The sequence below is a fragment of the Macaca nemestrina genome, chromosome 18, assembly GCF_043159975.1.
Source record: "Macaca nemestrina isolate mMacNem1 chromosome 18, mMacNem.hap1, whole genome shotgun sequence".
NCBI classification, from domain to species: Eukaryota; Metazoa; Chordata; class Mammalia; order Primates; family Cercopithecidae; genus Macaca; species Macaca nemestrina.
Window position 1 is genome coordinate 23,985,336 of NC_092142.1, and position 25,092 is coordinate 24,010,427.

Here is a 25,092-nt window from a genome sequence, read left to right on the forward strand (position 1 = left end):
GAGATTTTACCTGTTAAAAGCATAATTTTCAGAGTTTGCAAACTGATTCAGATCCTAATTATATAATATATGACCTTTTGTGAATCACCAGGTCTTTGAACTTTAGTTTCCTGCAAAATGGCAACAATACCTACCTTATAGGATTGTCACGAGGAGTAAGTAGGATGTTGTTTGTTAAATGGTCTGTGCAAGGCCTAGGCTAGGACTTACTGCATGTTAACCTTTATTCTCCTTAACAATTTCAATTGCTGTCATTATAAAGAGCATAGTAGAGGCTCCAGATTTTTTTTTTTTTTTTTTTTTTGACAGAGTCTCGTTCTGTCACCAGGCTGGAATGCAGTGTCACAATCTCAGCTCACCGCGACCTCCACCTCCCAGGTTCAAGAGGTCCTCCTGCCTCAGCCTCCTGAGTAGCTGGGATTACAGGTGTACACCACCACGCCCGGCTAATTTTTGTATTTTTAGTAGAGACAGGGTTTCACCATATTGGCCAGGATGGTCTCGATTTCTTGACCTTGTGATCCGCCCGCCTCGACCTCTCAAAGTGCTGGGATTACAGGTGTGAGCCACTGCGCCCCACCTTCTGATTTTTTTCTTTTCTTCTTCTTCTTTTTTTTTTTTTTTTTGAGGAGGTGTCTTGCTCGGTGGCCCAGGCCGCATTGCAGTGGCACCATCTGGATCCCCCCTCACTGCAACCTCCGCCTCCCAGGTTCAAGCTATTCTTGTGCCTCAGCCTCCCGAGTAGCTGGGATTACAGGTGCCCGTTACCACGCCAGGCTAATTTTTGTACTTTTAGTAGAGACAGGGTTTTACCATATTGGCCAGGCTGGTCTCAAATTCCTGACCTCAAGTGATCCGCCCTCCTCGGCCTCCCAAAGTGCTGGGATTACAGGCATGAGCCACCACACCCAGCCGAGGCTTCTGATTTTTAGAGGCAATTTCCAAATGTGCTTATTTATTTGTTTAGACACAGGGTCTTACTCTGTCTCCCAGGCTGCAGTGCAGTGGTATGATCAGGGCTTTCTGCAGCCTCAAAGAGATCCTTCCACCTCAGGTCACCCCCAACCCCCGGCCCCAGTAGCTGGGGCTACAGGCGTCTGCCCCTAGGCCAGGCTAATTTTTTTAATTTTTTTTTTTTTGTAGAGATGGGGTTTCGCCACGTTCATATTGCCCAGGCTGGTCTTGAACTCCTAAGCTCAAGTGATCCGCCCACCTCAGCCTCCCAAAATGCTGGGATTATAGGCATGAGCCACTACGACTGGCTTTTATTTATATTTCATGGTGATAAAATGTTATAGCTGACAGCATGGAGTTTGAATTCAGTATTATCTTCAGCATTCTCTTCTTAGGTACTAAAGAGTCACCTACAGATTTCCTCTTATGTCCAGCAGGTGACTGTCTGAGAATAGACTGGTTTTAACTTTTTATTCAAGTATACCATACACACAGAAAAGCACACATACTGTAACAGCTAGATGAATTTTCGCTAAGTGAACTCACCCGGTTAACCAGCGTCTGCACCGAGAAACAGAAGTATCACCCCAAAACTCTCCATGTGCCCTGGGCAGTAACTAACTCCTAAAGCTAGTAGTGTGGCCAGCTTTGCTTCTTTCTGGGTTTTAGAATCCACAGTATGTACTCCTTTGTGTCTAGTTTCTTTCACTTTATGTTTGTGAGATCCATCCAATTTCTAACCAATACACATGATTTGCATTTCCCATGATGCTTTCTCTCTTTCTCCCTTTCAAAACATTATCATTACTCTGTAATCCCAGGACTTTGGGAGACCAAGGTGTGCAGGTCTCCTGAGCTCAGGAGTTAGAGACCATCCTGGCCAACATGGGGAAACCCCGTCTCTATTAAAAATACAAAAATTAGCCTGGTATGGTGGTGGGTGCCTGCGGTTCCAGCTACTCGAGAGGCTGAGGCAGGAGAATTGCTTGAACCTGGGAGGCGGAAGCTGCAGTGAGCCGAGATCGTACCACTGCACTCCAGCCTGGGTGACATGGCGGGACTCTGTCTCAAAAAAAAATTATCATCTTTTATCCTTTTATCTTATGTGCAGTATATCAATTATGCTTCAATAAAGTTATTAGAAAAAAACAAGAAAATCATACATATATATTTTGTTGCTGTTTTTTGTTTGAGACAGGCTCTCATTCTGTCACCCAAGCCAGAGTGCAGTGGCCCAAACATGGCTCACTTCAACCTTGGCCTCCTTGACTGAAACGATCCTCCTGCCTCAGCCTCCCATGCATCTGGGACTACAGGCACATGCTACCAAGCCTGACCAACTTTTTAATTTTTAATCTGTAAAGATGGGGTCTCACTTTCTTGCCCAGCCCCCCAAAATTATTTTTTCTTAGTTGAGACTTGAAGGATGGGTAGGTTGTCTTTGGCGTTAGGGAGCAGTTTAGGTAAAAGAAGTAGACTGTCTGAAGACTTGAACAGTGAGAGAAACTATGGGATGTTCAGGACACTGAAAGAAGACATTCATCTTTTTTTTTTTTTTTTTTTTTCCTATGGTGAACAGTGATGAAGTTGGCCAGGCATAGTGGCTCACGCATGTAATACTAGCACTTTGGGAGGCCTAGGCAGGTGGATTGCTTGAGCTCAGGAGTTCAAGACCAGCCTGGGCAACATAATGAGACCCTGTCTGTACAAAAAATACAGAAACAAAATTAACCGGCCCTGGTGGCGTGTACCTGTGGCCCCAACTACTCAGGAGGCTGAGGTGGGAGGAACTCTTGAGCCTAGTCAGCGAAGGTTGCAGTGACCCGAGATTGCACCACTCCACTCCAGTCAGAGTGATGGAAGTGAGACCCTGTCTCAAAAATACAAAATAAATAAATAAATGAAGTCAATGTCTCTGTAATTGTATTCTAACCTAATGGAGTTTTTATTTCTGTAGTCTAGAATTCCCAGTTTGAGGTTTGCTGGGTCAAAGGTGTGTGTATCTAAGTATTTAACAATAAATACTTCAAGATTATGTTACAAAATACTGTAGCAATTCCCACTTCTATCAGCAATGTATAAGTTTGCCTGTTTTCCCCCATCTTTTTTTTCTTTTCTTTTTTTTTTTTTTTTGAGATGGAGTCTCACTCTGTCACCCAGGCTGGAGTGCAGTGGTGTGATCTCAGCTCACTGCAACCTCCGCCTTGCAAGTTCAATCAGTTCTCCTGCCTCAGCCTCCCAAGTAGTTGCGACTACAGGCGTGAGCCACCACGCCCGGCTGATTTTTGTAGTTTTAATAGAGACAGAGTTTCACCATGTTGGCCAGGCTGGTCTTGAGCTCCTGACCTCAGGTGATCTGCCTGCCTTGGCCTCCCAAAGGGCTGGGATTACAGGCGTGAACCACTGCGCCCGGCCTGTTTTCCCCTCCTTTATCAGCACTATATGTTAATCAGTTAAAAAAAAATCTTTCTATCAGTCTAATGGTGAAAATGTTATTTCTGTTGCTTTAATTTGAATTGTTTTCTGGCTATTGCAGAGATTAAGTATTTTTTTTTTTTGTCTGTTTATGGATCTTTTGGATTTTTTCTTCTGTAGAGTTATTTAATTTGGATGTAGATTAAAAGGATAAAAGAGATAGAAAAAGAAGCCGGAGTGCCAAGCTCTCAGTAGGTTCTCAGAAAATGGTGGTCATTTTTATTGTTCAAAACATGCAGATGAAGAGAAGCTGGACCTTTGCTGATGAGACTTAGTGGACTTCTTCCTTCGTTCAAGAACGCTTTGGCTGTAGAGCATTCTGAAATAGCCAGTATAACTGGTTACCTGTGACTCAAAAGACATTCAACAACTTGACCTTGATACTGCAGGGGAGAAAAGAAAGAGCTGGTGACTTCTATGAGGAAGGAAGTTGCTCAGGTGCAAACTAATCTTGCAGTTTGAGAAGATGGAAAGGTGAAAACTAGACTTAGTTCCAACGGCTGGTGGCCCTGAGCTCCAAGTGGTAATATATTGAATACATTTGCAAATCTACTGAGATAGAAAGAAAGCAGTTTCAGAAGAGAATGAGAGGTTCTGCTTTAAGTTTCTGTGGTTGTCCACAGAGCACAGCCTAAATTGTCAAGTCTCTGCATTATAAATGGTGTCTAGTTTTGAGAAGAAATCATTAAGCTGAAACCCAGTATCTCTGGAATTTTGGGATGATGTATCTGCAAGAACTGTTCTCTTCTGCAAGTACTTGAAATAGAAGAACATACATTCTTTAATTCAGAGGACCCCACACTTTCTTGGTTCACTCTGTGCAGAGGCCCCTCCCCCCCAAAAATACCTAATAGCTCTATTTATTAAGGAATTCGGTTCGAAACACTTAAAAAATTCTTTTTTTTTTTTTTGGAGACGGAGTCTCGTTCTGTCGCCCAGGCTGGAGTGCAGTGGCTGGATCTCAGCTCCCTGCAAGCTCCGCCTCCTGGGTTCATGCCATTCTCCTGCCTCAGCCTCCCGAGTAGCTGGGACTACGGGCGCCCACCACCTCGCCCTGCTAGTTTTTTGTAGTTTTTAGTAGAGACGGGGTTCCACCGTGTTAGCCAGGATGGTCTCGATCTCCTGACCTCGTGATCCGCCCGTCTCGGCTTCCCAAAGTGCTGGGATTACAGGCTTGAGCCACCGCGCCCGGCCTAAAAAATTCTTAAGTTCTAACAACTTAGTAGCCATTTGAATAAAACCCCACATGTCCACAAAAAATTCACATATATTGTACATACAGACAATAATACACATACACTGAATAAGACACGTACGTTAAAAACATATTTTATTTATATTTGTATTTCATTCTTAAATAATTACATAACCTCCCAGCAGATTCACCTTGCCTGCTGCTTAGACAGAGCCAATTTATCAAGACAGGGAAATTGCCATAGAGAAAGAGTAATGCACGCAGAGCTGGCTGTGCAGAAGACCAATTTATTACTACTCAAATCAGTCTCCCTGAGCATTCAGGGATCAGAGTTTTTAAGGAAAACTTGGTGGGTGGGAGTAAGCCAGTGAGGCAGGAGTGCCGATCGGTCAGAGATGAAATTTTAGGGAGTCGAAGCTGTCTTCTTGCTTTGAGTCAGTTCCTGGGGGGAGGGCACAAGATCAGATGAGCCAGTTTATCCATCTGGGTAGTGCCAGCTGACCCATCAAGGGCAGGGTCTGCAAAATATCTCAAGTACTGGTCTTAGGTTTTATAATCATATGTGTGTGTGTGTGTGTGTGTGTGTGTGTGTGTGTGTGTATATATATATATATATTTTTTTTTTTAGATGGAGTCTTGCTCTGTTGCCCAGGCTGGAGTGATCTTGGCTCACTGCAACTGCTGCTTCCCAAGTCTAAGTGATTCTCTTGCCTCAGCCTCCTGAGGAGTTGGGACTACAGGTGTGTGGCACAACGCCCTGCTAATTTTTGTATTTTTAATAGAGACGGGGTTTCACCATGTGGCCAGGCTGTTCTCGAACTCTTGACCTCAGGTGATTCGCCTGCCTCGGTCTCCCAAAGTGCTGGGATTACAAGCGTGAGCCACTACATCTGGCCTATATATATGGTCCAAGGTGGCTGTCACAGCACCAGCATCACATCTGGCACAATAGTGCAGCCATCAAGGCAAGAAAGAAGAGAAAGGTGAGATGCCAGGGTAAAATGTGACCTGCTTCTACACTCCATCTGGACCTGGTGTGGGATGGCAGACAAGTATAGATGCAGAGAGGTCTTGCCAACCAAACAGGGATAAAAATGAGAAACCTTGGTCGTGTCAATGAGACCTGGGTTTGGAAAACTAGGAAGTTTGCCAGCCAAATAATTTCTTAGGAAGATAGTATCTCCTTAGCCCACTACGTTTTTCAGTGGTTTTGAGAGAGCAGTATATTGTGTATGAGGACATCAGGACATACTCTAAAACTCTAATGTAGTGGAAATATGTTGTTTTGTCTGAATGGCATTCAGGTTTTCCCTGGAAGCCACTAGTTTTCTTTTTCTTTTTTTTTTAATTGAGACAAAGTGTTGCTCTGTTGCCAAGGCTGGAGTGCAGCGGTGCAATCCTGGCTCACTGCAACCTCCGCCTCCCATATTAAAGCAATTCTCCTGCCTCAGCCTCCCGAGTAGCTGGGACTATAGGCGTCCGCCACCATGCCCAGCTAATTTTTTGCATTTTTAGTAGAGACGGGGTTTTACCGTGTTAACCAGGATGGTCTCGATCTCCTGATCTTGTGATCTGCCCACCTTGGCCTCCCAAAGTGCTGGGATTACAGGCATGAGCCACCACGCTGGTCTAGTTTTGGAACTATGGAATCCAACCTTGCCTTGAGCAAGGGAAGGGTATTTTTAGAGGACTATTAGGTAGTTGGCCCAGGCATCAGAGAGGACATAATATCTGATCTGAGATCTGAATGAGCAGTAGAAGTTGGCCAAGAGGGCAAACAAGGACTCCAAACAGAGGGACCAGCATGGACAAGGCCGGGGGAGGGCACATAGCTTATCTGATAAGTTGTTTAGGGTTCATGTAGCAAGAGATGATTCAGGGGCTAGGAACTGACGCCTCTGTGGCTAGCTAAGGGAGTCTGGTTTTGTCTTGAAACCATGGGAGACACTGAATAACTTAATTCAGGGAAAAACTCAACTAGAACCATGGTCTCCGGGAAAGCAACAATTTCTAGTATGTGGCAGACATTGCTCGATATTTATAAACTGCCTTTCTTTTTCCCCCTGGGCACAGGGCAAGACTACAATTCCCAGGCTCTGTTGTAGTCAGGTGAAGCCATGTGACTGAGTTTGAGCCCATCAAGTATAGAGAAAGGGATATATAGTATTTCTAGGCCCAGCACATAATAATCTCCTGCACAGCCCTCCACATTCTCTTTTTCCCGTTTTGCTGGAGAAGATCTGAGGACCTAGATGGGGCGGCTCCAAGATGGAAGTAGCCTGGATCCCTGAGTCACCATTTGGAGACGAGCCTGCCATGGACTGTTATGTGAGCAAATAATCCATTTTTTTGAGGTGGGGGTGGGGGATGGAGTATCGCTCTGTTGCCCAGGCTGGAGTGCAGTGGTGCGATCTCGGCTCACTGCAACCTCCGCCTTCCAGGTTCAAGCGATTCTCCTGCCTCAGCCTCCTGAGTAGCTGGGATTATAGGCGTGTGCCACCATGCCCGACTAATTTTTGTATTTTTAGTAGAGACGGGGTTTCACCATGTGGGTCAGGCTGGTCTTGAACTCCTGACCTCGTGATCCGCCCGCTTTGGCTTCCCAAAGTGCTGGGATTACAGGTGCAAGCTAGTGTGCCCAGCTTAGTTTTTCTTTGTTCAAGGGACTAAGCAAGAACAGATGAAGGCATGGGTGAAAACAAGAGAGAATTATTCTGGAAGCAGTACTGGCAGGACTTGAGCAAATAATGAGGGGGATGGGGCAGCCTTGGGTCAGACTATCTTATGTTGCTATTTATAGGACGTGGAAGGAAGGGTCTAAGAAACATCCTGTATGATGTGCTGTGGGATATGTGGGATATGGAGGAGGTAGAGAACAGGGCTAAAGATAACCTTCCTAGAGGTGAAGATATCTGGCAGAGACCCTGTATTCCTGGGCCTCTCACTGACATGGGCTGTTAACAAACTGTCACACTTTTCTCTAGATGCATCCACTTTTGTCCTGAAGTAGATATTCTTTGTGTACACAGCCATGGGTGAGTTCTTTAATTTCTTTGTGCCTCATTTTTATCATCTGAAGATGGTGATAATAAGTGGTAAGACTTATCTCAAAGCGGGGTTACGAATATATACAGAGTGTTTAACATGGTGTTGGAGATGTAGTGAGTAGTTGAGAAATGTCAGAAATAATCGTTAAAATTCCTTTAGCTCCAGCATGACTTCTCTATCAGTGATAGATAGTGTCTCTATCAGTGACAAACACTCAGAGATAAAGCTATGAGCACAGAGCAGGATTTTGCCTGTCTTGTTCACTGCTACATCTCCAGCCAGCTTAGAGCAGTGACTGACTTGCAGCAGCTATTTAAATGTTTGGTGAGTGAATGAATGGATAAGGAACTCATCTCATTTTCTTTCCTTCCTCCTTCCTTTCTCCCTTCCTTCCTCCCTCCTCCTTTCTTTTCTTTCTTCCCTTTTTTCCATCCATCCATCCATCTATCCATCCATCCATCATCTACCCAACCATCTATCCATCCATCCATCCATCCATCCACTCATCCATCCACTTATCCATCCATCCATCCATCCATCCACGCATCCATCCATCCATCCATCCATCCATGCATCCATCCATCCATCCATCCATCCACGCATCCATCCATCCATCCATCCACGCATCCATCCATCCATCCATCCATCCATCCATGCATCCATCCATCCATCCATCCATCCATCCATCCATCCATGCATCCATCCATCCATCCATCCATCCATGCATCCATCCATCCATCCATGCATCCATCCATCCATCCATCCATCCATCCATCCATCCATCCATCCATGCATCCATCCATGCATGCATCCATCCATCCATCCATTCATCCATCCATCCATTCATCCATCCATCCATCCATCCATCCATCCATGCATCCATCCATGCATCCATACATTCATCCATCCATCCATCCCTCCCTCTTAGAAAGGCAGTAGAGTGTAGTGGGTTAGCTCACAAGTATTTTTTTTTTCAACTGTGGCAAAATACACATAAAATAAAACATGCCATTTTAACTATTTTTTTTTTTGAGATGGAGTCTCGTCCTGTCACCCAGGCTGGAGTGTAGTGGTGTGATCTCAGCTCATTACAACCTCTGCCTCCCGTGGTAAAGCGATTCTCCTGCCTCAGCCTCTGAAGCAGCTTGGATTACAGGTGCGCACCACCACACCCAGCTAATTTTTGTATTTTTAGTAGAGATAAGTTTTCACCATGTTGGCCAGACTGGTGTTGAACTCCTGAAATCAAGTGATCTGCCTGCCTTGGTCTCCCAAAGTGCTGAGATTATAGGTGTGAGCCAAACATGCCTGGCAATTTGAACCATTTTTAAGTGTACATTTCAGTGACATTAAGTACTTCACATTGTTGTGTCACTATGTCATCCATCCCAAAACTTTCCTCCCAAACAGAAAATCTGTACCCGCTAAACACAAACTCTTCATTCTTGGAAACCACCATTCTACTTCTGTCTCCATGAATTTGACTAGTCTAGGTACTTCATACAAGTGGAATCATATACAGTATTTATCCTCTTGTCACAGTCCACAAGTTCTGTGATCATATAAGCTGTATAATCCTGGGAAACTCAATCTTCCTGACACTCCACTTTCTCGTCTGTGAAATGGCTATAATAATAGTACCTGCTTCACAGGGTGGCAGTGAGGTTTAAATGAGATAATAGAAGGCACTTAGCCCCAGTGCCTGGCACATAGAACATGCTCACTATTAGCTATTACTTACAGCCAAGCATACATTGTAAATTCGTGGACACTGGTATTGTGTGTCTAGCACTGTCCTGAGCACTTTACCCATATTATCTCATTTAAACTTCCCAACAACCCTATGACACGGTGCAGCCACAAACATCCACACCCAACAGATGAGAAAACAAAGGCCCAGAGAGGCCAAGTGGTGTGCCCAAGGGTTACATGGCTAGTTTACGGCAGAGCTGGGACTAAACTCCAAGCAGCCTGTTTCCAAAGTCCATGGGTCTTGCCGCTGCATTGCATTACCTCTTGCTAGTCTCTGCTGCCTCTGTCTGTGAAGGATCGTCATCTATACACTCAGCCCTGGCTCAGGTTGTCACGGTGACTGCAGGTGTTTGAAACTGTGGGACTCAGTGGAAAAATACTTGAAAATGGGTTTGCTGTTTCTTTCTTTTTTTTTTCTTTTTGAGACAGGGTCTCACTCTGTTGCCCAGGCTGGAGTGCAGTGGTGTGATCTCAGCTCACTGCAACCTCTGGGTCCTGGGTTCAAGTGATTCTCATGCCTCTTCCTCCTGAGTAGCTGGGATTACAGGCAAACACCAACACACCATTTATTTCTTTTCTTTTCTTTTCTCCTTTCTTTCTTTCTTTCTTTCTTTCTTTTCTTTCTTTCTTTCTTTCTTTCTTTTTCTTTCTTTCTTTCTTTCTTTCTTCTTTCTTTCTTTCTTTCTTTCTTTCTTTCTTTCTTTCTTTCTTTCTTTCTTTCTTTCTTTCTTTCCTTCCTTCCTTCCTTCCTTCCTTCCTTCCTTCCTTCCTTCCTTCCTTCCTTCCTTCCTTCCTCCCTCCCTTCCTCCCTCCCTCCCTCCCTCTCTTTCTTTCTCTCTCTCTCTCTTCTTCCCTCCCTCCCACCCTCTTTCTTTTTCTCTTTTCTTTTCTTTTTTCTTTTCTTCTTTCTCTTTCCTTTTTTTTTTTTTTTTTTTCCAGAGCCTTGCTCTGTTGCCCAGACTGGAGTGCAGTTGCACGATCTTGGCTCACCGCAATCTTCGCCTCCTAGGTTCAAATGGTTCTCCTGCCTTCGCCCCACTAAGTAGCTGGGATTACAGGCATGCACCACCACGCCCGACTGAGTTTTGTGTTTTTAGTAGAGATGGGGTTTCACCATGTTGGCCAGGCTGGTCTTGAACTCCTGACCTCAAGTGATCCACCCACCTCAGCCTCCCAAAGTGCTGGGATTCCAGGTGTGGGCCACTGTGCCTGGCTGAGTTTGCTGTTTCTTAACATGTGAGGTTCCAACCCAGTGGGACCCACTTACATGCGCTGTCCTGCTTTGGACCATGGGGAGCTGGGGTGCTGGACCCATCTCCCACCTTCTACAGCCTGGAGTGTGCTCCCAGATGACATAGCCAAGCTGGCATGTTTTTCCCTCATTGGTGGAAAGTTCAGCAATCCCTGACTCCCTCATCCTGCCCTGTTGAGATTTAAAAAAATTTCCTCCTCTGGGCCTCAGAGCCGCCTCCTACCTGAGGTTTATTGCTTTCTCTGCACTTGCATTGAGCCTCTGCAGCCCTTTAAAAGGGGCAGAGCCTATAGTGTGACCAGCAGGTCCTGTCCCTAGGAGATAACAGTGTCCCGGACAGCAGGTGCAGGTTTCCCAGCCGCTCAGGCAAGAGCCTGATGTTTGTGCCACCTGATCCTGATGTCTGGAGAGGTGAGCCCTCTGCCAGCATCTTCCTCTCCAGGCTGGCAGAGCAAGGGGGGCTGTGAATTAATTCAAGGTTGGGGGTTGGGACCTTCTGTATCTGGACTTGCCTCCTACCCGTGTCTTCTGTCCCTTTTTCCCTACGGCAGATATCCATGTGTGAGCCTGAATTTGGCAACGGCAAGGCCAGGGAGCCGAGTGTGGGTGGCAGGTGGCGAGTGTCCTGGTATGAACGGTTTGTGCAGCCGTGCCTGGTCGAACTGCTGGGCTCTGCTCTCTTCATCTTCATCGGGTGCCTGTCGGTCATCGAGAATGGGACGGACACTGGACTGCTGCAGCCGGCCCTGGCCCATGGGTTGGCTTTGGGGCTCGTGATTGCCACTCTGGGGAATATCAGGTGAGACCAGCTCTGAGGATTCAGCCTGGTGCTGACTTGGGGCGCTGGGGGTGGAAAGCAAAGCTGTTGTCAAGGACCTCTGGGCGCATATATTGGGGATTTCAAGGAGCGCTCTGGATAACTATGGGGTTGGGAGTCAGACTGTCTGGGGTCAACTCCAGACCCCGCAGCCTGTGAGCTTGTGACTTTGGACAAGTCATTCTCTTTTTGAGTAGCTGGATCACAGGCATGTGCCACAGCACCCAACTAAGTTTTAAATTTTGTTGTAGAGATGGGGTCTCACTATGTTGCCCAGGCTAGTCTTGAACTCCTGGTCTCAAGCGATCCTCCTGCCTTGGCTTCCCAAAGTTTTGGGATTACAGGTGTGAGCCACCATGCCTGGCTGGCAAGTCACTCTCTAAACCCAAAGTTCCCCACCTATAAAATGGGAATAGCAGCGTACTTTTAAATGGTTTTTTTTCAAGCCAACACATCTATATTGCTAACCATGTACCAGGCACTAGTCTAATTACTTTATAGATATTAGTTATTTAATCCTCACAAAAGCCTTGTGGGGTAGGTCTTGTTATTGACCCCATTTTATAGCTGCAAAAAAAGAGAGGCTGTGTAATCTGTCCAAGCTTAGAGGGCCAGAGAGTGGCAGAGCCAGGAGCCAAGAACAAGCTGTCCGGCTCCAGCGCTCAAATCCAAGTGCCTCGGGGGGAGGCGTGAGAATTAAATGAAGTAGAGCGCCTGGCACACACCAAACATACAATAGGCATTGGTTGCTGTGTTATTGTTACCACTAGAAGGGGGTTTTAGGGAAAGCAGAAATGCATAGAAGACCTGAGCCAGGTTTTCCCACCTGGGTATGCGGGGATTTGCAGTGGTCCTGGCTTATCAAGAGGTGACCAAGAAGGAGGGGCAGGGAAAGGGACAGGCTTCTCTGGCTTAGCTCTCATCTGGGTAGAGGATCAATGGGAAGGTCTGTGGACATGGCTGCTGGTTCCCAGGAGAGCCAGCCAGCACGACGAAGATCTTGAATGGGGTGCCTGGCAGGGTGATCTGGGACATGGTTGGTCTGTATTAAATCTCACTCAAAACATAGATCTGAATGGGGAAACAGAAATACTGTTTCTGAGAAAACCAGAATGGAAAAGAGCTTTAACATCTCTTTAGACTGGGTGCAGTGGCTCACGCCTGTAATCCCAGCACTTCGGGAGGCTGAGGTGTGTGGATTACCTGAGGTCAGGAGTTGGAAAGCAGCCTGGCCAACAGGGTGAAACCCTGTCTCTACTAAAGCTACAAAAATTAGCTGGGAGTGGTGGCAGGTACCTGGACTCCCAGCTACTTGGGAGGCTGAGGCAGAATAATTGCTTGAACCAGGAGGGGGAGGTTGCATTGAGCCAAGATTGTGCTACTGCACTCCAGCCTGGGCAACAGAGTGAGACTCCATCTCCAAAAACAAACAAACAAACAAACAAAACCACGTCTCTTTTTTTTTTTTTTTTTTTTTTTTTGAGACGGAGTCTCGCTCTGTCACCCGGGCTGGAGTGCAGTGGCCGGATCTCAGCTCACTGCAAGCTCCGCCTCCCGGGTTTACGCCATTCTCCGGCCTCAGCCTCCCGAGTAGCTGGGACTACAGGCGCCCACCACCGCGCCCGGCTAGTTTTTTTTGTATTTTTAGTAGAGACGGGGTTTCACCGTGTTAGCCAGGATGGTCTCGATCTCCTGACCTCGTGATCCGCCCGTCTCGGCCTCCCAAAGTGCTGGGATTACAGGCTTGAGCCACCGCGCCCGGCCCAAAACCACGTCTCTTTAGACGTCCAAGGGAGACTGTGAGTGAAAGAAAAAGTATATGATATTCCCTTTGGACGGATCTGAGATTGAAGGCAACCTTTATCACTTCTTAGCTGGGTGACCACAGCAAGTTGCCACAGCCTCTGTGCGCAGTGGTATAAATGTGAGTAATAATAATAGCTGATGTTTATTGAACGCTAACTCCATAGATAGTACTATGAGCTGTACATGTATTAGTTCTTTATATCTTTGCAATACCTTTCTCAGGCAGAGATCACTGAGGCACAGAGAGGTTATGTAACTTGGCCGGTGTCACACAGCTCTTCAGTGGCAGAGTTGGGCTTTGAACCCAGGCCAGCTGGCAGGAAAGATCATCTCTTTGGCACTGCAAATACTGCCTCTCTGTCTGGCTTTTTTGACAAATATTTATTCAGCACCTACTGCGTGCCAGACACTGACTTTGAGGTTGTTCACCGGATCCAGGATAAGTTATGTATGTAAGTTATAAGCACCACAGCACCTGGCACAGAGTAAGTGTTAGAGAAATATTTGCTGAGTGAACAGTGAATGAAGGAATGAATGTGTCTTGATTGTTTTATTGCTAATGAGTGTAAACCAGGAAATGTGTGATTCTCGTCACCTGGCCCTCCTGGTACAGCCATGCTCTGAATGACAGTTTCTCTCCCTTTTGGGGCTCCCGTGGGAAGCCGCCTCACCCTGACTCCATCTGTGTATCTCAGCAGAGCCCAGGCTAAGCTACTTGAGGCCAAGTAGGCCCGGCTGCCCCTCTTCCCAACCTGTGGAGTTTAGCACTGGCTGGTGCTTTCAAACCATGCATGGAGGTTGGGCACGGTGGCTCACGCCTGTAATCCCAGCACTTTGGGAGGCCGAGGCAGGTGAATCACCTGAGGTCAGGAGTTCAAGAGCAGCCTGGCCAACATGACAAAACCCCGTGGTGGCACGCCCCTGTAATTCCAGCTACTTGGGAGGCTGAAGCAGGAGAATCGCTTGAACCCAGGAGGCGGAGGTTGCAGTGAGCCGAGATTGCACCATTGCACTCCAGCCTGGGTGACAAAGTGAGACCCCGTCTCAAAAAAAGAAAAAAAAAAATCAAATCAAATCAAACCATGCATGAGGGTCTGGGCCCAGAGCTGAGTCAGACAAGTTGGGGCAGCTGGTCTTGAGGTATCAGGGTGTTGGACAAAGTCCTTTTGTGTAGAGCTGAGGTCCTCTGTCCAGTCTCAGCTGAATGTCCTATGTCCATTGGAGGTTGGGTAAACTCATTGGTGGGCTCTTAACATTTGGGGGGCACTTTGGTTCTTGCGTGACATGGGGAGTCTTGGGGTCCCTTTCTCTCTCATTGGGGAGTATCCATTCCTGGAAACCAGATGGATTCAGGAGGCCAAACTGTGACAATAGTTCCTCCATTAGAGTGGGACTGGATGGGACACTGGTGAGTGCAGCCACCCTGGCTCTGGGGCCTGGGCTGGTTGAACATCTTGATGAATAGGAAGGCTCTTTACCCATGGGCCAGGGAGTGGCTGATCAACTGCAACCTGCCCTTTGACCTCAGGTTCTGACTTGTCTAATTCCCTTCCACACCCCAAACTCCCAATCCCAGTCCCCAACCTGGTCATGAACCTCCAATTCCACCCCATGATTCTCCATGCCATTTCCAGCCCGAACTCCAAATCTGCATTTTACACCCATCACACTTTCAGACCACAAGTAGGGTTTTCATTGGCTGAGCAGTTCAACCAATCAGGAGGTCTTATTCAGGGCCTAGCTACTCATAAGGGGAGACCCGGGCCGGGCAAAGTAGCTCATGCCTGCAACCCCAGCACTTTGGGAGGCTGACGTGGGTGGATTGCTTGAGGTCAGGAGTTCAAGACCAGCCTGACCAATATGGTGAAACATCGTCTCTACTAAAAATACAAAAATCAGCTGGGAATGGTGGCACACGCCTGTCGTCCCAGCCACTTGGGAGGCTGAGTCAGGACCATTGCTTGAACTCAAAAGGTGGAGGTTGCAGTGAGCCGAGATCATACCACTGCACTCCAGCGTGGGCAACAGAGCAAGACTCCGTCTCATAAAATCAAACAAATCATAAGGGGAGGCCTGGATACGGCTCATGGGCTACTAACTTGGAGCCTTGGTGTCTCAATGTGACCTGTGGCCACATCTCTGAAGGGCTGGAGGGAGGCTCGGAGGGAGTCAGGGAGGAGTTAAGGGATGGTCTCCTACACGTGCTTCCTCCAGGGCCATCCTGGGGGCTGGACTTAGGACGTAGAGGCTGCCCTTTATCTCTTATCCTCTGCCTGGCATCTCAGGGAAATTGGAAGCAATTTGGCGTCTCTTTGTATTTGAGCTGAGCCCTGGACTGACTCTCACCCTGTGAAACCAGCCTGGTGGGTTGGCTGGGACATGCTGTCTCGAGTGCCAGCCATGTGGTCAGCCCTGGGCTCATGACTCCCTCTGCTCTTGTGGGTTACAGTGGTGGACACTTCAACCCTGCCGTGTCCCTGGCAGCCACGCTGATCGGAGGCCTCAACCTGGTGATGCTCCTCCCATACTGGGTCTCACAGCTGCTCGGGGGGATGCTCGGGGCTGCCTTGGCCAAGGTGGGTGAACCCCAGGCGCTGGGCTAGTGGCTTCCTCTCTGATGGGGCTGCTGGAGGTGTATGATGTGTGTGTGTGTCCGGGGGGGACAGTGGGGAGTGGGGAAATGTCCAATCTTTTGCTTATTTCTGCCGGTGGAATTGGTGGACGTTTTTCTTCTCTCTTTCTTTCTTATTGCATTTTATTTTATTTTTATTTATTTGCTTTTTTTTTTTTTGATGGAGTCTCACTCTGTTATCCAGGCTGGAGTGCAGTGGTGTGATCTCGGCTCACTGCAACCTCTACCTCCTGGGCTCAAGCAATTCTCCTGCCTCAGCCTCCTGAGTAACTGGGATTACAGGTGCATGCCACCACGCCTGGCTAATTTTTGTAGTTTTAGTAGAGACGGGGTTTCACCATGTTGGCCAGGCTGGTCTTGAACTCCTGAGCTCAAGTGATTTGCCTGCCTCAGCCTCCCAAAGTGCTGGGTTTACAAGCGTGAGCCACTGGGCCCGGCCTCTCTTTTTTTATTTTAGAGATGGGGTCTCACTCTGTTGTCCAGGCTGGAGTGTGGTGGTGCAATCATAGCTGACTGCAGGCTGGACCTCCTGGGCTCAAGTGATCCTCCTGCCTCAGCCTCTTGAGTAGCTGGGACTATAGGTGTGTGTCACCACACCCAACTAATTAAAAAAAATTTTTTGTAGAGGTGGGCTCTCACTATGTTGACCACATTGGTCTCCAACTCTTGGTCTCAAGTGATCTTCCTGCCTTGGCCTCCCAAAGTGCTGGGATTACAGGCATGAGTGACCCAGCCTGGCCAGCCACAGAATTTTCATAGCTTTACGCATAAATCCATGGATAGACTTTCTCCCTCCATCCCTCTTTTTCTTTTTTTCCTCTCTCTCTTTCCTTTTGCCCTTAAGTCTCAGTTCAACCAGGGACCCTTCAAGCCCGTCAAGATGTGGGCCTTGCTTGGCGGGTGTGTGGGGGGTGGTGGATGGGGAGCTCTGTTAGCTTGGCTGCAATAGGGTCTGAAGCTGTAACGCTGACCCACCGCAGACTTTGTTCTCAAGCCTCACTATACTGTCATCCCCTGCCCTGGTCTCTCCATGCTCCCATTTGAGAGCCACAGTCTGTTCCCCTATCTATGGAACATGCCCAGGACCTTCCTGCTCTGCTTCTTTAGGAAAAGCAGTGCCCAGACCTAGCTCAAGCCCTGCCACTTAAAACCTGTCAAACATGGCTCTGCCAGTTGTGGGACAGCACGGTTCCCTGAGCACATTCTCCCTGCTAAATGTTTTACACATATTCTCTTATTTCATCTCCCAGCAACTTTACGAGAAACCACAGTCAGCTCATAGACAGCGCTTACCTTGTGCCAGGCACACCAGCGGCCTTGTCTGTGAGCCGGGAGCTGTCAGTATCATCCCTATTTTATAGATGAGAAAACAGAGGGGCAGAGAAGCAGGCAACTTGCTCAAGTTCAGACGTGCTTGTAAGCAGCGCAGCCCCGACTGGGTCCAGAGTCCAGAAGCTTTCGCACTGCGCTGTCTTTCCCCTTTGGGGCTGTGACAGCCCTGAGGCTGACTGCCCATAGAAGTAATTGAGCTCAGGCTTCAGGGCCCTCCTGCATACGCCCCTTCCATGGTTCTATGGGGGCCTAGCAATGAGTTCACCTGATCATATGTGTTTGTAAAGTTTGTAAGAGTAAAGTATGTTGAGCCGCACATGGCAGCTGATGCCTATAATCCCAGCATTTTGGGAGGCGGAGGCAGGAGGATCACTTGAGCCTAGGAGTTCCAGACCAGCCTGGGCAACATGTGAGACCCTCCATCTTTACAAAAAATAATAAAAAAAAAATTAGGTGGGCGTGGTTTGTATGCACCTGTGGTCCCAGCTACATGAGAGGCTGAGGTAGGAGGATCACTGGAGCCCAGGAGATTGAGGCTGTAGTGAGCTATGATCGGGTCACTGCACTCCAGCCTGGGTGGTGAAGCTAGACTCTGTCTCAAAGAAAGAAAAAAAAGGTAGTTTATGTTCTTTTTCTCAAAGAGGATCATCTAAGTTACATAAGCTTTAGGCCTGTAACCTGGAGCCATGACTGGGTTATCCTCAGTTTTCTTTTTCTTTTTTCTTTGTTTTTTTTTTTGTTTTGAGATGGAGTCTTGCTCTGTTGTTCAGGTTGGGGTGCAGTGGTGTGTGTGATCTCAGCTCACTGCAACTTCCGCTTCCAGAGTTCAAGTGATTCTTGTGCCTCAGCCTCCTGAGCAGCTGGGATTACAAGTCCCTGCCACCTTACTCCGCTAATTTTTGTATTTTTAGTGAAGATGGGGTTTCACATGTTGGCGAGGCTGGTCTCGAACTCCTGGGCTCAAGTGATCCACCCACCTCGGCCTCCCAAAGTGCTGGGGTTGCTGGCGTGAGCCGCCACGCCTAGCCCCATTCCTATTTTTCACCTGAACAAAGTGAGGCTCAGAGAGGTTTAGTAGCTCACACAGGGTCACAGAGTAAAATCTGGCAGAGCTGGGATGTGGATCCAGGTCTATGTAACTGAAATTGGACATAACCCTTCACTGGCCCTTACGGTGGGCAGGCATGTTTTAGGCCCTCTCCCCTCAGTTTCCAGCTGTCTCTCTGCCCCACTGTGAGGCTGAGCAGCTTCTCTGTGCAGGCGGTGAGTCCCGAGGAGAAGTTCTGGAATGCGTCTGGGGCAGCCTTTGTGACTGTCCAGGAGCACGGGCAGGTGGCAGGGGCGTTGGGGGCAGAGATCATCCTGACGACGCTGCTGGCCCTGGCCGTGTGCATGGGTGCCATCAATGAGAAGACAAAGGGCCCTCTGGCCCCATTCTCCATCGGCTTTGCTGTCATCGTGGATATCCTGGCCGGGTGAGTGTCCCTTAGCAGTGGAGCGACCATGCCCAGATCTGCACTGTTCAGCTCTGGAGGAGCTCAGGCCTGAGGGCCACAGATTCAGTTGCTATTAGGGGCCAGGAAGGTGCTGCAAATGGGGAGGTGGGCTGGCATCAGGCAGACAACAGGGAGTGGTGGGGACTGCGGTGTCGGAGGCGCTCCAGTCAGTTCAGCTCTTGTCAATTATTGCTGGGAACATGGGTCTGGGGTGATGATTTCATTCAAAGGAAGTCAGAAATTTAAATTTGTACGTGATGTTTTTCAATTTTCGTAGCGTAAATACAACATTTCTGTGAACTGTGTTCATTTGGTCACTTGGCAGCCAGGTTTTAGACTCAGGATTACAAAAAGCATCTGTAGCTGTTGTCTCCTTTATTTTGAGTTTCCCAGCAGACTTTGGAAGGGATTAAGGCAACAAGATTGGGGATGATGTCTCCCGTTTTATAGATAAGGAAACTGAGGCTCAGAGATGATAGAAGTGACTTATTTAAGGTCAGTGGGCAGTGGCAAATTAAGTGACAGATTTGGGACAAGAGGATGAGTGAGCCCTTTTTATTTTTCTTATTTATTTTATTTAGAGATGGGGGCCACGCTATGTTGCCCAGGCTAGTCTTGAACTCCTGGCTTCAAGCCATCCTCCTGCATTGGCCTCTCAAAGTACTGGGATTACAGGAATGAGCCACATTGCCCGGCCCAGGGAGCCTCTCCCTAATGTCTGACTCTTTCCTTTCTTTTGGACACAGAACCAAGTCTAACCTTTCTCCTGGGTCAGCTCTCCCTCAGCTTTGGGAGGTGGAGCCTGGGGCAGGCTGGGGAATGTGTAAAGTTGTGGCCATGCTTTGCTGCCCCCTAGTGGCCTTTGATTCACTTACAAGTCTTTTGACTTCGAAGCTGGACACAGGGTGGGGATGAGGTCTACAGGCCCCAGCTTGAGAGAATAGGGAAAAGACAGAGCCCCAGAATGAGAGAGGTGCACCTGGGGAAGAGTCTCCCTGTAGGAGATTCTGGGCCTTAAGCTTGTGGTGCAACAAGGGCCTCATCTGGACCAGTTAGATTAGTTAATGCTTTTTGTACATTAATTATATTCGAGGTGTGGGCTCCATTTGCATTTTCTCATTCACTCCTGATGACAACCTATGGGAGAGTCACTTTCACCTCACTTGAATACAGAGAGGTTCATGGATCTCCCCACAACTAGAACTATCTGGGCTGGGGTTTTTCTTTCTTTATATATATATATGTGTGTATATATATATACACACACACACACATATATATATTTTTAAAATTTTTGTGGGTGAACCTAGTAGGTGTATATATTTCTGGGTTACATGAGACGCTTTGATACAGGCATGCAATGCATAATTACCATGTTAGGCTAAATGGGGTATTCATCCCCTCAAGCATTTATTCTTTGTGTTACAAACAACCCACTTCTACTGTTCATTATTTTATTTTAGTTTTAGTTTTAGTTTTTGAGACAGAGTCTTGCTCTGTCACCCAGGCTGGAGTGCAGTGGCATGATCATGGCTCACTGCAACTTTCAACCCCCAGGTTCAAGCAATTCTCCTGCCTCAGCCTCCCCAGTAGCTGGGATGACAGGCATGCGCCACCACACCTGGCTAATTTTTGTATTTTTAGTAGGAACGGGGTTTCACCATGTTGGCCAGGCTGGTCTTGAACTCCTGACCTCAAGTGGTCTGCCTGCCTCGGCCTCCTAAACTGCTGGGATTACAGGCGTGAGCCACCGTGCCTGGCTGAGGTTACATGAGGTGTTTTGATACAGGCAAGCAACGTGTAATGATCACGTCAAAGTAAACAGGGTATTCATCCCTTCAAGCATTTATTCTTTGGGTCACAAACAATCCAATGATATACTTTTCATTATTTTATAATATGTGGCCTGGGTTTTGAATCTAGGTCAGCTTGACTCCAAAAGGACTGAAACTGATGGACTTTGCTCTGTAGACTTTGGAACAGATGTAGATCCAGCTTCTCTTCCTGCCGTCACTGAGCAGGCATTTTTGCTGGGCGTTCTAGAGGAGTTTGTGGGGAGTGCTGGACTGCCCGCCCAGTGCGGAGCCACACCTTCTGCTTTCTAGTGCTGATAGCCTCTCTACCTTCTTTAGGATCTACCCAGGAGCTCATGATGTGGGAGTTTAGAGAGGGTTTCTGGGTGGTGTGTGACTAGGCCTAGTTGGGGACATGAGCGTGAGGTGAGGTGGGGCCTGGCTGGGATCCTGGTGACCAGGGTGCCTGGGTGTTTGCAGGGGCACTGTATCTGGAGGCTGCATGAATCCGGCCCGTGCTTTTGGACCTGCGGTGGTGGCCAACCACTGGGACTTCCACTGGATCTACTGGCTGGGCCCACTCCTGGCTGGCCTGCTTGTTGGACTGCTCATTAGGTAGGAGTGTGACACAGGGTCACTGGCCCGTGGAATGGGCACTTGGCAACATCTCTCATAGAGTCCGGGGCTAGAGGGCTAGGCTCTCACTTGGGTTTGGAAGAGAAAAGAGGGAGCCTCTTTAGAGGCAAAGAAAATGGCTCCATCTAGGAGCTTTGGTTGCAAGTGACAGAGATCTATTTCAAAACAGCGTTTGCCATAAAGAGGAATTCATTGGCTCACATCATCAGAAACTTCACAGGGAGCAGTGGTTTCAGGTGGTGCTCAGACAATGTCTTTAGGACTTGGTCTTTCTCCTTTTTTTTTTTTTGACAGAGTCTCCCTCTGTTGCCCAGGCTAGAGAGCAGTGATGTGATCTCAGCTCAGTGCAACCTCTGCCTCCCAGATTCAAGCAATTCTCCTGCTTCAGCCTCCCAAGTAACTGGGATTACAGGCGCCAGCCACCACACCAGGCGATTTTTTCAGTATTTTTAGTAGAGATGAGGTTTCACCATGTTGGTCAGGCTGGTTTCAAATTCCTGACCTCAAATGATCCTCCTGCCTAGGCCACCCAAAGTGCTGGGATTACAGGTATGAGCCACTGTGCCCTGCCTTGGTCTTTCTCATAGGCTCTGTTTTCCCCCGGGTGGGCTTCATGCTTAGATAGACTCCAATGGAGGCGAAGATGCTTACCAGCCACTCGAGGCTTGTATCTTAGCAGCTTAACAACTCTAGAGGAAATAGAACAACAAGATCTAGCAAAAAGCCAGGGTCTGGTATTCACTGGTTTGAACTGGCCCACCGTGCGTGGGTGATTTGCCCACTTCAGAATCAATCACTGAGCTGCGGGTGTCAGGCACTTTTTTTTTTTTTTTTTTGAGATGGAGTCTCTCTCTGTCACCCAGGCTGGAGTGCAGTGGCGAAATCTCGGCTCACTGCAACCTCTGCCTCCTGGGTTCAAGCAATTCTCCTGCCTCAGCCTTCTGAGTAGCTGGGATTACAGGTGCACGCCACCATGCCTGGCTAATTTTTGTATTTTTGTAGAGATGGGGTTTCACCATGTTTGCCAGGCTGTTCTCGAACTCCTGACCTCAAGTGATCCGCCTGCCTCAGTCTCCCAGAGTGCTGGGATTACAGGTGTGAGCCACCATGCCCAGCCGATCAGGCACTCCTATTGGCAATGTCTGGAGCAAGAACCTAAGCCTGAAGTGGGGGTGAGGTCAGCCTTACCTGAACACCGCCAATAGGACCCAGAGTAGGGGAGGAGTAGTTCCCCATGGGGGTATTGTACAACTCCAGGGGACCCCATCTACATGGGAAAATCGTGTAAATGGTACCCCCAAGGGCATGCATGTTGGAAGACGCCATTCACATGAAATACAATGTGAGCAGTGCTTCCCGGAGTGCTGCAGTAGATAAGAAGGTTGGTATTGCCAGAAGGATAAGTGGATTCCAGATGGAAAAGACTAGAGTCCCCGTGCATCCTGCTTGGCCGCTTCTCCATGGGCTCTCTTCTTATATCCCATTCCTTCTGGACTCTGGACTCCAGGAGTGCAAGGATCACTGTCTGGATTTAGTAAACACAAGTTGGGCCTACCTTGCACTGTCTGGGAGAGGACAGGCCCTGGAACAGGCTGATCTAGGCAACTTGCTCCCCTGCCCACCAGCGGTCCTGGGGTCTGCAGGGCCCAGCCTGTAGTTCAGTGAAAAGCGTCACTATTTTCTTGAGACAAAGTCTCGCTCCGTCGCCCAGGCTGGAGTGCAGTGGCATGATCTCAGCTCACTGCAGCCTCTGCCTTCCAGGTTCAAGCTATTCTCCTGCCTCAGCCTCCTGAGTAGCTAGGACTACAGGTGCATACTGCCACGCTCAGCTACTTTCTGTATTTTTGTTTTCGTTTTTTGAGATGGAGTCTTGCTCTGTCGCCCAGGCTGGAGTGCAGTGATGTGATTTTGGCTCATTGCAACCTCCGCCCACTGGGTTCAAGAGATTCTCCTGCCTCAGCCTGCCAAGCAGCTGGGACTACACGCACTGCTACCATGCCCAGCTAATTTTTATATTTTTAGTAGAGACAGGGTTTCACTGTGTTGACCAGGCTGGTCTCAAACTCCTGACCTCATGTGATCCACCCTCCTGGGCCTCCCAAAGTGCTAGGATTATAGGCATGAGCCACTGTGCCCAGCCAGTTTTTGTAATTTTTTTTTTGGTAGAGATGGGGCTTCACCATGTTGGCCAGGCTGGTCTCCAATTCCTGACCTCAAGTGATCTGCCTCCCAAAGCGCTGGATTACAGGTGTGAGCCACCGCGCCCAGCCATCACTATTCATTTTTTCCTGGGCTTTCAGAGTGGCAGCAATGAGCATCTTCAGGAAAAGGGTTAGAAACTAAGCAGGACCCAGGCGTGTGGCTCACGCCTGTACTCCCAGCACTTTGGGAGGCCAACGTGGGTGGATCACTTAAAGTCAGGAGTTGGAGACCAGCCTGGTCAATATGGTAAAACCCTATCTCTATTAAAAATACAAAAATCAGTCAGGTATAGTGGTGTTTGTCTGTAGTCCCAGCTACTCGGGAGGCTGAGGTATAAGAATTGCTTGAGCCCGGGAGGTGGAAGCTGCAGTGAGCTGAGATCACGCTACTGTACTCCAGCCTGGGTGAGTGAGACTCCGTCTCAATTAAAAAAAAAAAAAGAAAAAAAAAAAAAAAGAAACCAAGCAGGAAACAGTGTCTCCCTCTCCCCAAGGGAATCTGGCTATTAAGGCTGGGGAGGCTCAGGAAGTCATCTCTCTGGAGAGTTCTGAGCCTGGAGACATGTGGCGAAGGGCTGGGTCTCTCCTCCGGGGCTGAGACCTTACTGGGTCCTCTTTCTTTCAAGGTGCTTCATCGGAGATGGGAAGACCCGCCTCATCCTGAAGTCTCGGTGAAGCTGAGCTCGTGGGATTCCTGCTGCTCCAGGTGTCCTCAGCTCACCTGTCCAAGACTGAGGACCAGAGAGTTCCTACATTTCCTGCCAAGGCAGAGGCCCGGAGGAGCCACTCCCTGCTTTCACTGCTTGGGCCTGGTTTCTCAGATAGACTGACTGCTGAGGAGGCTCTTGGTTCCTGGAATTCCTTTGTGCTCATCAGAGACCCCAGCCTGGGGAACACGCTGCCCGCACTGCCCAGAGAGTGGTGCAAACACCACAACACGAGGGTATTTCTTGAGAGGAAGGTCCCCGAGTTGGACGAGGAAGCTGTTTCTGCACATCAGCTCATTCCCGCACCCCGTTTCTTTCTCCTTCTCTTGTTTCTTGATTGTTTTGTTGTAGAAGGGCCTTCTGGGGGCCCGGTCACTTCCTTGCTTCTCAAGCTGACAATTCTCACTTTGCAATAAATAGTCCAGTATTTCCTTCCATGTGCTTACTGGCTTGCCTTTCATTTGAGAAATGGGCACTGCTGAGGAGAAAGCAAGCAAAAAAAAAAAAAAAAAAAAAAAAAAAAAAGGCTGGGGTTAGGCCTTGGCCGTCCAGAGCGGCTGATCCTACAGGCCAGCTGAGAGTCTTGGGCCACGGCAGGCATTTGGAGTTCAGGCCAGCCTAGAGCCGGTCCCCACTAGACAGGCCCATCCTGGAGCTCAGAGTGCATATTGAGTCCAATTTGGACTCTAGCCAGAGTCAGTTCCAGATCACAGACCTCAGGACCCTGCTGAAAAGCCCCGGGCAGAGTCCAGGGTCTGGCTGAGTACTCAGGGCTGTCCTCAGTTGAGTGCTCCATGCTGTCCAGGACATGAATCAGCCCATTCATTCACTGTAGCTGGGGAGGTGGGTGGGGGGTGGGGTGTGGGCTTAGAGTGGGCTGCAAGAATTCCCTGAAGAAATAGTAGGTTGGTCCAATATATATATATATATTTGCTTTCGTTTTTTTGTTTTTGAGACAGAGTCTCGCTCTGTCACCCAGGCTGGAGTGCAGTAGCA

The 25,092-nt window shown here is 48.3% G+C and overlaps 1 protein-coding gene across 1 annotated transcript in view; it reads left to right on the plus strand.

Annotated features, from left to right (window-relative positions):
- Positions 1-24,531, plus strand: part of LOC105485040 (aquaporin 8) — a 38,379-nt gene extending 13,848 nt beyond the window's left edge. The window contains exons 2-6 of the mRNA XM_071084279.1: positions 11,228-11,475; positions 15,749-15,875; positions 18,524-18,738; positions 21,033-21,167; positions 24,016-24,531. Coding sequence (XP_070940380.1) covers positions 11,228-11,475; positions 15,749-15,875; positions 18,524-18,738; positions 21,033-21,167; positions 24,016-24,064 — 774 coding nt within the window. The 3' untranslated portion in view covers positions 24,065-24,531. The remainder of the gene's footprint in view (positions 1-11,227; positions 11,476-15,748; positions 15,876-18,523; positions 18,739-21,032; positions 21,168-24,015) is intronic.
- Positions 24,532-25,092: the final 561 nt, after the last annotated feature.